The sequence below is a fragment of the Elephantulus edwardii genome, unplaced genomic scaffold (genome assembly GCF_000299155.1).
Source record: "Elephantulus edwardii isolate Elephantulus edwardi_28Jun2011 unplaced genomic scaffold, EleEdw1.0 scaffold00526, whole genome shotgun sequence".
Lineage (NCBI taxonomy): Eukaryota > Metazoa > Chordata > Mammalia > Macroscelidea > Macroscelididae > Elephantulus > Elephantulus edwardii.
Window position 1 is genome coordinate 69,702 of NW_006400276.1, and position 17,473 is coordinate 87,174.

The 17,473-nt window shown below is 45.0% G+C and overlaps 1 protein-coding gene across 1 annotated transcript in view; it reads right to left on the minus strand.

The window, feature by feature from the left end:
- MPRIP (myosin phosphatase Rho interacting protein) overlaps positions 1 to 17,473 on the minus strand; it is a 268,574-nt gene that overhangs the window by 33,981 nt on the left and 217,120 nt on the right. The window contains exons 5-7 of the mRNA XM_006903159.1: positions 16,005 to 16,089; positions 2,785 to 2,980; positions 1,784 to 1,943 (exon numbers count right to left, since the gene is read on the minus strand). Of these exons, the coding sequence (XP_006903221.1) occupies positions 1,784 to 1,943; positions 2,785 to 2,980; positions 16,005 to 16,089 (441 nt within the window). The remainder of the gene's footprint in view (positions 1 to 1,783; positions 1,944 to 2,784; positions 2,981 to 16,004; positions 16,090 to 17,473) is intronic.

Consider the following 17,473-nt stretch of genomic DNA (forward strand, 5'->3'; position numbering starts at 1 on the left):
GGTGCTGAGAAACAACCCGGAACTGAAGCCTACATATCTTTTTTTGCATAGTGAATGTCCTTGGGAACTGGAGATTTTCTGCCTTCAGAAAAATGTGTACATGAACTCAAACGATTCAAGTGTTCATGGACCTCTAGACGCCAACCCAGAGGTCAGGAAAGATGCCTGATCCTGTGGCAAAAGCGAGCAAAGATACCTTTTTGAAGGCAGGTACTGTACCCTTCAGCCTTAGTCTAAGTTTTCTCCAAAGACCTTGAGTTCAACAGGACAAGGCAAGGAAGGGCCTTCCTCTTTGCAGAAGACATTTTTTTAAAAATATTTTTTATTTTATTTTATTATTTTTTGTGCATGTACCGTCAAATCAGATCTGACTGGTACAGGAGGAAATTGTCCCTCCTTCTCCGGCAGAGCATCTGGTGTATTCGAACCATGTACCTTTGAGATTGCAGTACAGCTTATTGCCACTAGGCCACCAGAGTTCCCCCACAGAAGACATTTTCAGTCCATGCTTTGGACCCAGCTGACCTAACACCAGCTTCTTCCAGGAAGCTACAACTCAAACTAGTCTCCTTCACTTGGCCTGTGCCAAGAGCAATGTCCTGGGGCTTTTGGCACACTTGCAGGCTTTTCCAGCACCTGTGTGGCTCCTTGGACCAAGTGCCCTGCCTTCACCTCCTCCAGAGTCAGGATCAATATCCTACTTCCATGGCCATCTCAGGTTAGCAGCAGATGAACTGGGAGCTAGGACCCTAACTCACAGGTCCATGCTACTGTGGGTTCAGCCAGGAACCTCTGACGTTCTGGTAGTGGAGTCGCTAGAGGAGCAATGACTGTGACTAGGCTACAGCATGCACAGAAACCCTATATTCTGGCAACTAGAGGCTGAATTCTGTAGGGGAATGAGGATGTAGAGCCAAGAGGGAAAGCCCCACCACTCTCATCACTGTGAGCCAAAAAGAAAAACTGTGCTTCCTCAAGGAAGGCTTAGGGGTTGTGTGTGGGTGTGTGTGTGAGTGAAAGAGAGAAGAACGTATGCGTGGGTACAAGAGAAAGTACGTGAGAGTGAATGTGTGCAAGCGTGTGAGAGGAGAAAGCACATGCATACGAGAAAGGCGACAGAGAGATAGAGTGATGATAGAAAGACCGTGCATGAGTGTGAGTGAGTGACAAATAGTGTGTGTGTGTGTGTGTGTGTGTGTGTGTGTATGCATACATGGAAAAGCATGTGACAGTAAGGAGAAGTGGTAAATTTGAGAGCAGGAGAGAAAAGTATGAGTATGGTCAGGAGTAAGAGGGAGGGCAAAAATGCATATGTAAGTTTGCATGGAAGAAAAAAGTCTGAGACAGAGGGAGATAGAGAGTCTGTTTGTGAGAGAAAGAGAGGGGAGCGTGTACGTGCACATGTTCAAGCCCTGAATCCCCTCCTTACCTCCGTTCCTTTCCAAACAGCCGGGCCACTTCTTCCCTGCCAGGACTGCAGGCCCGAGTCCTACGCTCCAGCCGCCTTCTCTCCACCTGAAAGGCTTCTCGATGGCTGATCCTGATGGCTTTAGGTATGTAAGCCAGAGTGGCATACTGCCTGCTGGCCTTAAAGGAAAAGTCGTGCCCCAATTTCTCTGCTCCCCGCTCCCCAGTGCTGCCAAAGTTCAGGTGATTGTGGGGGAGCCTAGCTGTGTCCAGGACGTTGAGGGAGATGCTGCAGGCCATGTGGTTGGCTGACCAAGGAGCTGGGGAAGGAAGGGGTTGGTGAAGCTCCTGGGAGGGTGATTCAGGGTAACTATACCTGTTGTTGGGGGTGCTGGGACTGGGGGGAGAAAGTGGTGGGGGCAGCTGCTGCTCTTCAGCCTTCAAGTCCTGTTTAGTCTTCTCTAAGGAGAAGTAGCCACTTTCCACTCGGACTTTGCGGCCACAATCCATTTGCTCATTGCTCATGGTGCCTTCTTCTGCAAATGGGGAGAGGAGATGGTGTAGAAGTAGAGGAGAAAGATACACTATCAACCTAGTTCCACTGTCACTTGTAAAGGGTGAATCAGAACCCCAGCAGCACCGCCTCTCCTTTTCTACCCCCAAGGCCCACCAATGTTAGGAGACGCTGCATAGGGATGAGATGTCCCACCCTCATCATACCCTGTACCATCAGCCTTGTAGTCTCTTAGCACAGTTCTCAGGAGAGAATGGCAATAAAGCTTTGTAGGAGCGAACAGTGAAGCACAATGGACACGAATGCCTCTGTACTGGGTGAGGGAGAAGAGGACAGCGTTCTCAGGAGGCCAAGATGAAAACTGGTTCAGTTCAGGAAATTCCAAGGTACCAGGACAAGAAAGTTTGACAATGGCCACTTATTTACTTCCAGTACCCTCTTCTCTATTTGCAGGTTAGGGGTGGGGGGTACAGGTGGGTGAGGACAGAGGGAAGAAAGATGTCTAATTAAAGTTACCTCAGAACACGGGTCTTCCCATGGTGGAGGGAAGAATGGATTTCCCACCTTCGAAATATAGAATGGAATGGGGTAGATGGCCTAGCAGGGTACTTAAGCTGGGGATGGGGTATGGACACAACCCCGTACAGGAGCCAGAGGACTATGTGCACATGCCTTGCCACAAAGCATCTTTGGTTTTCACACTTACTGCCTGAGGGGTAGTGCAACATGTACAGAGAGGACTTCAGAGCTAGAGCTACCTACTGTCCACAGGGCTAAGAAATGCAGTGGGCAGCAGATTCCTAGCCTCATGACATGGTGGGGTGGCTCATGGCCAAGCTGACCAGGCCAACGGCCTTACCTACCTTCTCTGCTCTCCAGCCCAGAAAGCAGGGAGCTGGCAGCTGGAGGCTGGCTCTGGTCTGGACTCAGGCTGCTTGCATCTGGCTGTTCCTTACCCCTCATCTCTTCCTGCCAGAGGGTGGACTTGGTAGTGGGAACCTTCTCAGCACTGGGAATGCTGCTGCTGCTGGTGACAGCCATCTTGGCGGGCCCTGGCTCCTGGAAGAAGGGCAGTATGAAGTCTGTTCCATGCACGACAGCATATGACCAAGCCAGCTCTTTCCTGGCTACCTTTTGTTCAGGTCTGGAGACTGAGAAGAAATGGAAAAGCGTGAGGCTCAAGTGGAAGGGGATGCTTAGAGCAAGGACCTCCTTCTGATGGCGGTGTGGCCTCATCACTCTGCAGCCGAGCCCTTGAAGACCCTGATCTTACTTGGTTTCTGGTACAGTTTTGGGCAAATCTTCCCTATCCTCAAACCCAGAAAGACCTCATAGCCATGGACTGGGTATTACTGTGTAGCCCAGAGTACGCCACTTCTAGACCATCAAGCATTTAAAACAAGAGCAAGAAGTGCTGGTGGCACAGTAGTTAAGCCTTGGTTCCCAACTCTAACGCAAAGGTCAGCAGTTTGAGCCTGCCATGTGCTCCTTGAGAGAAAGAAGCAATAGTGTGCTTCTGTAAAGAATTACAGTCTTAAAAAAGTCTATGAGTTAGAGAATGCTGATGGCATAGTCTATGCTGCCAAACCACAGGCCACACCTCTCTGTTGGCTCAAATGCATCAGTTGCTCCGTGGGAAAAAGAGGAGCAATTTTCTGTGCAATTTAGAGCCTCTAAAAACCAAAAGGAAGGTCAGCTATGCATTGGTTCAGATTTGATAGGAAAGAGCTTGAGTTAAAGGGTTGCTAGGTCAGAATTCAACTTGATAGCAGTGGGTTTGATTTTCAGGCAAAAGAGAACAGGATGAATGCAAAGAAGCAAAGAATGTGCTCACAAGCACTCAAGACAGGGCAATCCTGGCACCAGCCACCCTCACTTTATAGTCTTGTTGTTGTTGAGTACCACAGAGTCAGAACTGACCCACAGCTGGCTGTCTGGCGGATTTTCAGAGGCAGCTAATTGCACAAGAGGAGGGTGAAATGGGACACTGAAGATACTATGTCAATAAGTCAAGAAACACAAACCATACATACTACTCAAACTTACTCCTTTGTTGCGCGCACGCTCACTCACTCTCTCTCTCTCTGGATCTGAATCTGCAGCCTGGCTAAAAACTGTGCCCCTAAGGAGTAAGGCAAATTGGGGGTAAGTATGAAGAACCTTAATCCTGTGCATCCAGAGTTACCGGGGCAGGGCTGGGATACTCAGCAGCACTGGTGCTTGCCTCAAGCCCTCGTCCTGCCACCTGCTCAGCCTCAAATAGCTCAGGCAAGGATCCTCAGAGTTACTGAATGGCTGAGGTTCCTCTCAAACCATGGTATGGCTGTTTTCCCTCCGTCCCATAGTTGTGCCTTGTGGTATAGTAGGTTTAGTGTTCAAAATGTCTTTCCTAGTTCTTGATTTTGACTGGTTGGGAACATTAAATAGGATGTATGACTTGCCATGGGATTTGTTGGTTCTGCCATCCCATAAAGTTTAATTGAGCAGGTTTACCAGAGAAGAGGGCAATCTCACTTCTAGCAATGAAGATGCAGACTGCAATGTGCATCTTTTGTGGAGAATCAGAGAGCAACATAAGACAGTATTGACTTAGGACCATGTTCCATGGAGCCAGGGTCTTCTAAGGGAACTCTGAAACACTGACCTAAGCCATAATGCCAAAGGTGAAAGGGTCTGTGAGAACACTGTAGAAGATGTCCTGGCTGAGGAATTGTATCCTGCTGCCAACCTAAATTGTAACATGTTAACTTTCCTAGTAAACTCACAACCAGGTATGTTTCTCTGAGACTTGTGTGGCCATTGTGAGGAAGTTCAAATTCAGCAGTAGTGGGGAGAACCCTGTGAAGGATGGCTGGTGTTAAAATTAGTAGAAGTAGGTACAGGAATGTGGGGGTCTTGTCTGATCTTGCAGGAATTAGTTTTGAACTGTGCATGCTGTTGATGGAGAAGTTCTTCCCTGTGGAGTTAACAGAGGTCACAAGTGGCCATCTCCATGCTGCCCTCACTCTTTCCACATGCCCAAACCTCATTTATGGAGACTCATCTCTCTTGGAATCCTTACCAGAGTTGGATGTGAAACAGTATGTACATAGCACTATGTGCACATGTGTGTATGTGTTATGTGCACATGTACATTATACAGACATAGCATGATCACCAGGTAAGATGCTTACTGTGGCTGGATGCCACTCTGCTGAGCTCAGGTTATTATGCTCCTTGTCTGGTCCTCTCAGTAGCTCTGTGGAGAAATGAATACCCACAGAGGCGAAGCTCAGGTTAAGGGAGAGTGTGATCACACTCCTGTTGGTGTGGGAGTGATAGACTTAGGAGGGATGGTGATGTTTTAGAGGTGGCATCTAGGAGGTAGATGCAATGTGACAACAAGGGCACATCACTAGGTCCAGAATCTTCTACAAGTTACATGGTCAGATAGGCTGAATGGTTCCTCCTACTGACCTAAGCTTTTGCATGCCCTTCCACGTAGCCTAGACTACCAGCAGAGTGACCTGCATGACAAAGGTCCCTCAGAATACGTACACAGCTGTCAAACGATATACCAACAAAAATCAAACATATGGTTTTCAGAAGACTCCCCTGTCTACATTCATGTGGTCCTCAAAAGCTAAGAGACACACACAGCAACAACTTATCTGAAGTGCCTCCCAAGGACTCCAGTGGAGCCAGTTCCAGGGATGCTGGGACTTTGAATTTAATCCAGTCTGGCTCATGGTGTGGTCCTGAGCCAGTTTCTCTCTGCCATGCCTTCTTAAATCCCAAGGTCTTCTGCTCCAGGGGGAGACCAAGACTGCTAGCTGGACAGGGGCAAAAGGGGGCATGCCCTGCAATGTGGGGAAGATGCCATGTCTGCCCTGGTAAAGTTGTATTGGCTAGTGCAGGACTCAGACCAAATAAGCTGAGGCTGAGCCCTCAAAGGGAAAGGCTTGCTGGCATGCCATGCTACAGGAGAAAGTGCCAAGAGCATATACCTCTTTTTTTCCTCAGTCTTGGTAGAAGTAGGCTGGTAATTCAGATATGTAATCAATTCTACGATGTGATCTGCTATGAGCTGAAAGAGAAGAGACTGCCAGTATCTACAACTATGATAAATGTCCCTATCACTGGTTTTGAGTCTCTAATAGAACCCAGCCTAAGGCAGCATGTCAAGTATGAGGTACAAGAGTCTGCAACTGGAAGCCTGGAAACATCCATTTCAACACAGAACTCGAAAGGTACCCACCTCTTGGCCTTGGGTTTTAGAACAGCCGCCTCCTCAAACCACCTCTGTGGGAAAAACCTCACCTCAGAGAATGCTGTCATAAGGTGCAGCCCAGGCTGACAGAGCTGTATTTCTCTTTTGGCAACTCTATTCCCTCCCATCCCTGTGAAACATCTCAGGTCAATAGGGACAGAGGAGATAAAGCCACTCTTGTCTCTTAGGCAGTCAAGAAGGGCACAGAGTCTGTGCTCTGAGTGAATGTGTTCTTCTTATTCAAAGTGCATGTGTTGAGTGTTAAATGCCCCAGAGGGTCCAAATGTGTGCACGGCAGAACAGAAAGGGCATGTGGCCAAGCCAGGATAGGCCATGATGTGTTGTCTTCCCTTCCTGGTGGGACACACCTATGTGAGAGGAAGCTTTCTACAGTTCTCTACTACATGTCCAGAACAGCTGTACAACTGAGGGCTGTGGATACAGCAAGGAGCCAGCTGTGTGCCAAAGTAGAGGGGATTTGCGCAGTACTTATCCTTTTGTGACTGAGATATTTTGCTCACTATAATGACTTCCAAAATCATTCACGTTGTGTAGTGTTTTACAAATTCACTGTTTCTCAATGTGTAATCTTCAACTGTGAGGATGTAACCACAGTTTTTCTATCCTTTTGTTTGTTGATGGGTACTTGAACTGCTTCCAGCTCTTCACTATTGTGAATAGTGCTGCAATAAACATGGGACCTCAACTGATGGACTGCACAGGAATCAGAATGACTATATCTGCACCAAAAATTGTTGTGAGAAGCTTTACATAAGTAGTCAAAACCAGGCCAGGTGCTGACTGTAAAATAGACCATCAATAACTCATGTGCAAGTTCAAGCTGAAGCAAATGAAACACATAAGAACCAAAATACAACCTGAGTCTATCTCATCTGAATTTAAAAATCATCTCAAGAATAGTTTGAGGGCTGAACAACAATGATTAAAGACAAGAGGAGCTATGAGATGACATCAAGGATAATATCCATGAAGAGAGCAAAAGGTAATTACAAAGACAGAGGAGAAAGAAAAAACTAAATTACAGTCAGAAGAGACTAGAAAAATTGCATTAATGCACCAAGAAACCAACACAAAATATTATAACAAAATGTGCAAAGAGCTAAAGTCAGAGAATTAAAAGGGAAGAACTTGCTCAGCATTTCTCAAATGGATAGAACAGAAAAAACAAACTCAAGCCTCAAGTTGCAATACTGAGAGATGGGCAAAATCTTGAATGATTCAGGGCACAACAAAAGAAGATGGAAGGAAAATACAGAGTCCCTGTACCAAAAAGAACTTGTAGACACTGAAAAAATTACAGGAAGTGCCATGTGAACAAGAGCCAATGGCAATGCAGTTCAAGCTGCAATGAATGCATTTGCAAAATGTAAGGCCCCTAAAATTGATGTGATATCAGGTGACATATTTCAATTAACAGACGCAACTCTAGACATGCTCAAGAGTCTATATGAGGTAATTTGGAGGACAGTTGTCTGGCTGACTGATTGGAAGAGATCTGTATTTGTTCCTATTCCCAAAAATGTGATTGAACAGAATGTGGAAATTATCAGTGTTATCATTAATACCACATGCAAGCAAAATATTGCTAAATGATCCAAAACCAACAAGAACAGTATATTGAAGAGAAGTGCCAGAAGTTCAAGTGAGGTTTAGACGAGATCGTGGCATCAGGGCTATCATTGGGTTTTGGGTTTTTAAATTATATTTATTTTATATTTTATTCATTCGTTGTTGTACATTTTCTTCCTTCCCCCCCCCAAGGGGACAATAATTGTTAATGTCAGATGGATCCTGGGTGGAAGCAAAGAAAACCAGAAGACTTCTATTTATGCTTTATTGACTGCAAAAATATTTTACTGTGTGGATCATAACAAACTATGGCTAACAGTAAGAAGAATGGGAATCCCAGAACACTTAATTGTGTTCATGAGAATTCTATATCTAAAGCATGAAGATGCTGTCTGAATGGGTAAAGGGAACACTGCATAGTTTAAAATCAGGAAGGGTATGCATCATGGATGTATCCTTTCTCCATACCTATTCAATCTGAATGCTGAGCAAATAATTCACACAGCTAGACTGAAGAAGATTGTGGCATTGGAATTGGATAAAGATTCAGTAACAACCTGAATTGTGCAAAGACACAACCTTGTTTGCTGAAAGTGAGGAGGACCTGAAATGCTTGCTGCATAAGACCAAGGACCACAGTCTTCAATATAGATTACAACTCAACATCAAGAAAACAAAAGTAAAAAAAAAAACGAAACAAAAGTCCTGACCACTAGGCCACATCATGATAGATGAAGAAAGAACCGAAGTTGTCTACGGTTTCATCTTGCATGGATCAACAATCAACACCCTTCACACTGTACCAGCAATCTGGAGATATAAAGACATATTGTATTAAGCAAGTCTGCTGTCAGGCACCTCTCCAAAACTGTAGAGCAATGATGTCAGTTTGAAGATTCAAGTGTATATGATTCAGATCATTGTGTTTTCCATCACTTGCTATGCATCTGACATCTGGACAATAAATAAGGATGAAAGGAGGAGGATTGATGCCTTTGAGTTATGGTGTTGGAGAAGAGTACTGAATAATATCCTATGGACTGCAAATAGAATAAACAGATATGCCTTGAAAAATGTGCAGCCAGAGTGCTCCTTGGAGGCAAGGATGGTGATGTTAGGTCTCTCCTACTTTGGACATATGGCTAGGAGAAGCTATTCCTTGGAATGGGAAATTATACTTGGAAAGGTAGAGGTTTGGTGAAGGAGAGGAAGACCTTCAGTGAGATGGACTGACAAGAGCAACTGTGGTAATGGGCATGTCAGAAATGATGAAGATGGCACAGGATAGGACAGGGCTCAGGTTTGTGGTTCATAGGGCCATTATAATTTGTACTTAATTCAATGGCACATAACAACAACAACAACAACAACAACAACAACAACAACATTCATTTACTTTATCTTCATCTGGTTGTAGATTTTTATGAATATGCTTGGAAGTATATTAGCCATACAATAGGGCTTCTGGATTATTCCTAGTTTTTCTCTGATGAACTTAATAGTCATTTAGTTTTACTCCCAGGGCCTTGAGCGACCTTGAATTAGATATTGTATATGGTGTGGTGTGGGTCTTGTTTTAGTTTTCTGCAGATGGTTGTCCAGTTTTCCCACCATCATTTGTTAAAGAGGCTGTCATTTCCCCACTGAATTGTATTTATCTTTCGTCAAACATCAGCTGACCATAGGTTATTGCTATCAGGTACTATCCAGTCAGAAATGACCCACAGAAAAATCTCCAGAGGGTTTTCAGAGTCAGTTAAGAGAGAATGCCCATTTTTCTCCCCCAGAGCAGCTGGCATATTTGAATTGCATGCCTTTGAGTGGGAAAGCACAACTCCTTATCACTAAGCCACCAGAGATCCTGACCACAAGTAGATTGGTTGATTGGTTCTCAACTATTCCAGTGATCTATGTGTCTGTCACTGTACCAGACCCACAGTCTTGATTTCTGTGCATGTGTGGTGGGATCTGTGATCAGGGAGTATCACTCTTCCTACCTTGTTTTTCTTTTTCAGTAATGCTTTGCTTATTTGTGGGGTGGGGGGGTGGTTAGGCTAGGTGCTGACTGCAGAACAGACCATCAACTACATATATACAAGTTCAAATTAAAGCTAAAGAAGGTTAAATAAAATCCAAAGCTAAAGAAGGTTAAATCAAATCCACAGGAATCCAAAGGAGTCTTTGACCTTGAGTTTTTTAAAAACCAACTCATGAACAGGTTTGAGGCCTTGAACGAAGACCAGATGAGCTGTGGGAGGATATCAAGAATACCATCCATGAAGAGTGCAAAAGGTCATTACAAAGACAGAAGAAGAAAAGAATAAATTAGATGTTAGAAGAGACTCTGAGTATTACATTAGAATACTTACTGAGCAGCAAAGCAAAATGAAGAAATTAAGAAGTTCAAAGGGCAGCACGGGAAGAAAGAAGCAAAGTATTATAATGAAATGTGCCAAGAGCTGGAGTCCAAAAATCAAAAGGGCCAAACTTGCTTGGCATTTCTTAAGCTGAAGGAACTAAAGAACAAATTCAAGCCTTGAGTTACAATACTTAAGGATGCTGTGGGCAGAATATTGTATGATTTAAGAAGTATTAAAAGAAGATGGATAGAGTATATAGAGTCACTGTACCAAAAAGAATTGGCTGACACAGAAGAATTTAAATAAACAACATTATGATCAAAAGACAATGGTGATGAAGGAGGAAGTTCAGGCTGCTCTGAAGGACTTGGCAAAAAAAACGAAGCCCGAAGAAATTGATGGAATACCAACTGACATATTTCAACAAACTTGCTCTGGATGTGCTCATCAGGTTGTGCCAAGAAATCTGGAGGACAACTACCTGGCCAACTGACTAGAAGAGATCCATTGCAAAAAAAGGTGACCCAACAGAGTGAAGAAATTATCATATAATATCACTCATATCACACACAAGCAAAACCTTCAAGATTATCCAGAAATGACTGGAATAGTACATTGACTGTGAACTCTCAGAAATACAAGCTGGGTTTTGAAGAGGCTATGGCATTAGACACATTATTGCTAATGTCAGATTGATCTTGGCAACAAAGCACAGAGTACCAGAGAGGCATTTATCTGTGTTTCATTGACTATGCAAAGGCATTTTGACTATGTGGATCACAACAAACTCTAAAAAGAATGGAATCCTACTTGGACCAGGAAGCAGTTTTCAGAACAGAGCAGGGAAACGCAATATGGTTCAAAATTAGGATGGGAGTGCATCAGGGATGTGTCCTGTCTCCATACCTTTTCAAATCTATATGCAGAACAGATCATTTGGGAGGCTGGACTTTATGAGGAGGAATGTGGCATCAGGATTGGAGAAGATTCATCAATAACCTATATTGTGCAGATGACACAACCTGGCTTGCTGAAACTGAGGAGGACCTAAAGCACTTGCCGCAGGTCAAGGACTGGAATCTTCAATGTGGATTTAAGATCAACATCAAGAAGGCAAAAATTTTCACCACTGGGCAACTGGTAGCACCATGATGGATGAGAAGAAATTGAGGCTGTTAAGTTACAGTTTGCTCAGCTCCACAATCAACACTCTTGGCACCAGTAATCAGGAAACCAAAAGATGAACTGCGTTAGGTAAATCTGTTGTCAGGACCTTTCCAGAATACTGAGAAGAAACAGTATCACTTTAGAGGCTAAGGTGTGCCTGATTCAGGCCATGGTCTTCGTAATTACTTGCTCTGCATCAGCCAGTTGGACAATGACTAAGGAGTTGTGGTGCTAGAGTACTGTCTTCGAACTAAGTTTCTCCTTGGAGGCTAGGATTTTGAAGCTCCATCTCACAGGCACGGCCAAGAGGGACTGATCCTTGGAGAAGAACAGCATGTTCAGAAGGGTGGAGGGACAGCACAGTAGAGGAAGACCCCAGATGAGTTGGGTTGATACAGTAACTAGGGCAATGGGGTGTAGGTGTGTCAGAGTCAGTAAGACTGGCTCAGGACAGCTTCAGAGCTGTTGTACATAGGGTCACTATAAGTCATAGGCGACTTGATAGCACATAACAACAACTTTCCTTTCCAAATGAAACAGGAATTTGCATTGAACTTGCAGAATGTTTTTGATATAATTGCCATTTCATGAAATTCAGTTTCTTATCCATGAGCATGGCATAGTCTTCCATTTCTCTAGGTCTCTGTTTCTTGTAGTAATGCTTTGTAATTTTCTCTGGTTTTTTTTTTTGTTTGTTTATTATTTTTGTGTATCAAATCAGATCTGACTGGTACAGGAGGAGATTGTTCCTCCTTCTCCAGCAGAGCATCTGGTGAATTCAAACTGCACATCTGTGGGATTGCAGTGTAGCTTCTTGCCACTAGGCCAACAGAGCACTCTTGTAATTTTCTTTGTGTAAGTCTTATTTCTCTTGTTAAGTTTATTTCTGAGTAATTAATCTAGTGATTAGCTACAGTGCTTGGTATTATTTTCTTCTCTGTGTTCTGTGGAGAAATACAACTGATTTTTGTGTGCCAATGGTATATTCTGCTACTTTCTCAAGGGGTGGACTATGTCGAACCGTTTACTTGCAGCTTCTTTAGGGGTTTCCAAGTATACTATTATATCATCTGCATATAGAGACAGTTTTAACTCTCCTTTGCCAATATGGATGCCTCTGATGTCTGTGTCTTACTACTCTCCCTAGGACTTCCAATACAGTACTGAATAGGAGTGTTAATAGTGGGCATCCTTGCCTAATCCTTGTTCTAGAGGGAATACGTTTAATCTTTCTCCATTGACCATGACGTTGGCTGCTGGTTTAGAATATATGCCTTTTATTGAGGAAACTTCCCTCTATTCCTATTCTGCTGAGTGTGAAAAAATGTTAAATTTTGTCAAAAGCCTTTTCTGTATCAGTTGACTGGATCATGTGGTTTTTATCCCTTGCTTTGATAATGTGATGAATTATGTTAATTACTTTTCTTATGTTGAACCATCTTTGCATGCCATGAATCCCACTTGGTTATGATGTATTAGTCTTTTGATATGTTGCTGAATAATTAATAAAACTGCTGTTATAAAAATAGGGATGACAGACAAGGTGAGAGAGAACAGGAAAAGCGAATAGATAATGAACACTGCCCTGGAATAGCTGAAAGAAAGGACTATCTGAAAGGAATGGATAGGCATTATATGAATGACAATTAACAATCTGGAACAAGACATGCATCACAAAGTGACCTGGGAGACAGGGAAGGAGGAAAATGTTTTCTAATACAAGCACAAAACCCCAATTTTTCTATAAACTATGACACACACACAAAAAAATCATTAACAAAACAAAAAAGAAGGCATTATGGGTTAACACCTTGATTTTATCCCTGTAAGACTCATTTAAGCTCTGGTGGCTACTGGACAAGGAACTGTTCTGCCAAACCAAAGGCTGTGCATTTTATATCATGGTAACATTATTTTAGTATTAAGTGCTATGAAAGGAAGTACATTAAAAAACAAACAAAAAACCCCAAACCACAGGGGAATGAAAATGGCGAAGGCGGCCTCCTGTGTGAGAAGATGAGGGAGCCTCTCCCTCCATTTCCTGTGTGAAGATGGGGGTGGGGTGGGGCCTTTGCCTCCACTGCCCCTCCACTTCCTGTGTGAAGATAGGAGAGTGAGGTCTTCCCCCTTTACTTCCTGTGTGAAGATGAGGGGAATTGTCCCCTTCACTTCCTGCTTGAAAACGAGAGGTGGGGTCTTCCCCTTCTACTTCCTGTGTGAAGATGGGGGGGGGGGGTGTGGAACCACACCTTCCCCTCCACTTCCTGTGTGAAAATGGCAGAGCAGGGACTTTCCTCTCTACTTCCTGTGTAAAGATAGGAGGGCTCTACTCTGTAGCACAGTGCAATACTGGAGCAGAAACTAAGACTTCCAAGGAGGGAGAGACCTGGGCAGCTGCTAGGGCTGAGTGCTTGAGTCAGATAGAGTCTGTGGTAGACAGCTGAGCTTGTCTTATAAGAAAGGCAGAAGGAATGGAGAGCCTAATGGGCTGGGGAGATGGAAGTTTGCCTGGAGAAGGGTGGAGGGGAAAGAACTTGGAGTAAGGGCTTGGGGGAATGAGATACATGCCTGCTGGGGAAATCACCATCAGCCCAACAGGAACTAACACAAAGGAGGGCAGGGCTGAAAGAGATCAGTCACACCCAGATATCTTCTCCTTTCTACTCTATGAAAGAGTCCCTCTTTGTGAAGGGTTTATCAGGGCTGAGAAAGTAGCTCTCATAGGCTTTGAGGCTCCAGGGGGGCTGGGCCTGCCTCCTCCCAGTCCTGGCCTCTGTAGGGGAGCCCCTGCCTCTCTTATCCTTTGTCCCTGTCCTGTTGAAGGTGGGATGGCATCCCTTGCCCCCTGGACTGTCGTCATTGTCCATCCCCCCTCAAGGCCCACAAACATCTTACTCCCAGGCCTCTGCTGGACTGAGTTCTGGGGAGGCAAAGATGCAGAGGACTAGGACACAGCAATGGTAGACATCTCAGGCTCTTGGCTTTTGTGGTCAGAAATTCTCCTGGGTCACTTCTACCCTAGGGCTTAGACTCAGCACAGCTCAACCCTCCCAACTCGCCAGGGCTTCCTCACTGTACCCAATACTGACTGACCCCTACAGGTGGGCCCTGATGGAGAGTACATAGTTCCTAAGCACAGTGGCCTTGAATGTGGACACCTCTGAGGCCAAAGGGCAGGGAGAGGTGGCAGGGAACCCATTCAGGAGTGTGGGAAAATGTCCCAAATTTTCTGGGTCTAAAAAAGCTTCAGGGAAGTATGTAACCTATCTACTTCCTTTCTACCAACTCATGGCAAGGGACCAAAAAGAAAGCAGTTATTATGGCCAGAAGTACTTGAAGATGCGTGTGTGTGTGTGCGTGTGCGTGTGTGTGTGTGTGTGTGTGTGTGTGTATGCGCTCCAGCACAGAGAGGGACCTCATGTGCGAGGGTTGTCTGGGAGCAGGGGGCAAATTCCCTGGTCTGGCACAGCATGCCCTCTACTTATGAAGCCTAACACTTTAATCCAATACTGTTTCCAAGGCGTCACCATGGAAATGTAGCATAACCCTAAAAATTGTTATTTCATCAGAGATTTTTCTTTTTATCTTAAATTAGGTCATTTTGGAGATTTTTGCACTTAACTGCTGCCCTAGCAGGAAGTGTTACTGAAAGTCTCATTTTCATGTTCCAGCAATAATTACATTTTTTGCCTACCGCCAGATAGTGACATACTCCACGGAGGGGTGCTGTAGTGGGTATTTACAGAGACTCCTGTCAAGGGACACATTGATGGTAGACTGGGGTGAGGCACTCACAGGAAGGCCCAGTGGACATTGAAGGAAGATAGCCATGCCAACAGAGTTCCTGGGCCCTGTCTACCCTGACCTCTGTGCATAGTCAGGAGGCTGGAGACAGGTGGCAGGGCCCCATCCAGGTTCTGTGGCTCCTTGGGCCTCACATTCCATTCAGATGGTGTTCAGCAAAAGCATGCCAACAGCAGAAAGCAGCTCCAAGTCCAGGAAAGCCACTGATAACTCATGGCTGATCCTCCTTTTCAAGCCAGAGTAATTATCTCTTGGATATCAATCCTTCTCTTGTAGAACAGGAGGCAGATTCAGAAACATAAGCTTACACTAGCAGTGCCTCAGAAGTGTGGGAGTGTGGCAGGGGGCGTGGAATCATGCTGGGCACCCCAATTTCCTCTAAACTGGCCCAGAGGAGAGGTGAACAGGGTTGATCAGACATTCAAGAGCCTTTGAAGAACAACCAGTCTTGGTGGCATGACCACAGCCATCTACGGCCACAGAGAGGTTATAAGGGGGTGTATACACACATGTACGAGTGGGCTATGTATAAAAATATGTTTACATGTTTATGTGCGATGTTTAACTATGGCAAAAACCACAGCACAGCAGAGTTTCCTGACAGACCCTCACTTCCTCAGTTTAGCTCCTGCAGGGTCATCTCTGAGGAAACCAGATAGCAGAAAGGCCTGTAGCATGTGGATCTTCCTGGTTTTCCTGACCCCTGGTTCTGGGGAGAACCCAAGCCCATACTGGAAGCAGGTTGCACCAAATCCCCTGTACTGCAGAGGAGGTAGGTGTAAACCCTAGATGTCATGGAAAGGGCCTTTCTGCCTGTTCCTCATTCTAAGCTGAGTACTGAGGTCCCTGACCTCCAACACATTCTCATTTCTCTTCTGCTTACTGAGAGAGGACTCTCAAACACAGCACCTACCTGTGGTGTGGGAGGCTCCACTTTTCGTTTCTTCTTCTGGTTCTGCTTGTTGGTCCGAGGATAAACCATGAGCATATCCAGCCATCTGGAAAGAGGAAAGAGGAACCAGATAAGACTCTGACCTTAAGGGACCACAGATGTGGCCCTGGAAAGATAGTCGGTCATCAGATTCTATGCTCTGTCCAGCTAGTGACCAGGCCTCTGGACTCTACTTCCTGTAGGCTGACAGACCAGGCTACAAAAGCCCAGATTAGAGCCAGAGTTGAACACTACCCTGCAATAACCGTGGCATCCACAGGGGAGCTTGGCAGGCCCATAGAACCCAGGTTCCACTAGGCCAACAGCAGGCTCAAAGCCACAGAATTCAGGGTACATCCCTCTTTCCATTTTTAGCCCTGACCTTAGAGCTCACACTCAGCTTTAAATCCTCTCCCAAGGTGAGCCTAGCAGGTGCACAGATGGGCTGAGCTTGGAACTCTGTGGAACTGGCTTGAGGGAGATGTCTGCTTTGCACAGACATCCAGAATTTGGGCCATCAAAGATCCTGGAGCAGGTCACTTGGGTAGATGAGCAGCTGAACTTTCAGCTCACCATGTACTCCTGGAAAGGTGGTAAGGAAGCTGGAAGGGAAGCTGGAATACAGGCCTGAAGCAAGAAGCTTGGATCAAGCCTGGGCTCTGTTCTGTTCAAAGGAAGCTGTGGCAATGTCATGCCTGCAGGCTTTCTGGTCAGAGTGATTGTGATGACTGAGTCACACAGTCATACTGAGCTGGGGCAGGATAGGGGCCTGCTGGTAGCATCCAAGCTGACTGATCAAAGGGCCATATGAAGTCTAGCAAGTCCTCTAGAAAATAGTTCTCAATTTTCTGAGAATGAATATCCATCAGAGTCTCAGTCCTAAGGGTACTTTACCATGAGCTAGAAAAACAAGTTACAAGCACTCCAAGGATCTAGGTCTGCACCAGTTCCCTTGAAAACATTATCCATGAAAAGAGATTACCATAAAAAGGGGAAATCATTTGTACAGGACCTTGGCAATGGGAGGAGTACCATCAAATCAAGTATGACTAATAGTGACCCGAACCCTCCCCTATCCTGTGCCATCCTCGTCATATCTAACGCACTAGAGCCTCTCCTTTGCTGACCTGCATCTTTTCAAGGATGATGCCCCTTTCCAAGGAATAGCCTTGCTTAGCTACATGTCCAAAGTATGAAAGATGAAGCTTTGCCATCTTTGCCTCCATGGAGCACTCTGGCTGTACTTTTCCCAAGACACATCTGTTTGTTCTTTTGCCAGTATTCTTCTCCAGCACTACAAGTCAAAGGTATCAATTCTTCTGCCATCCTTATTCACAGACCAGTTCTCTGATGTATGTTGTTGTTGTTATGTGCCATCGAGTCATTTGCGACTCATAGCGACCCTATGTACAACAGCCCTAAACCGTGCTCTATCCTGTGCCAATCTCATT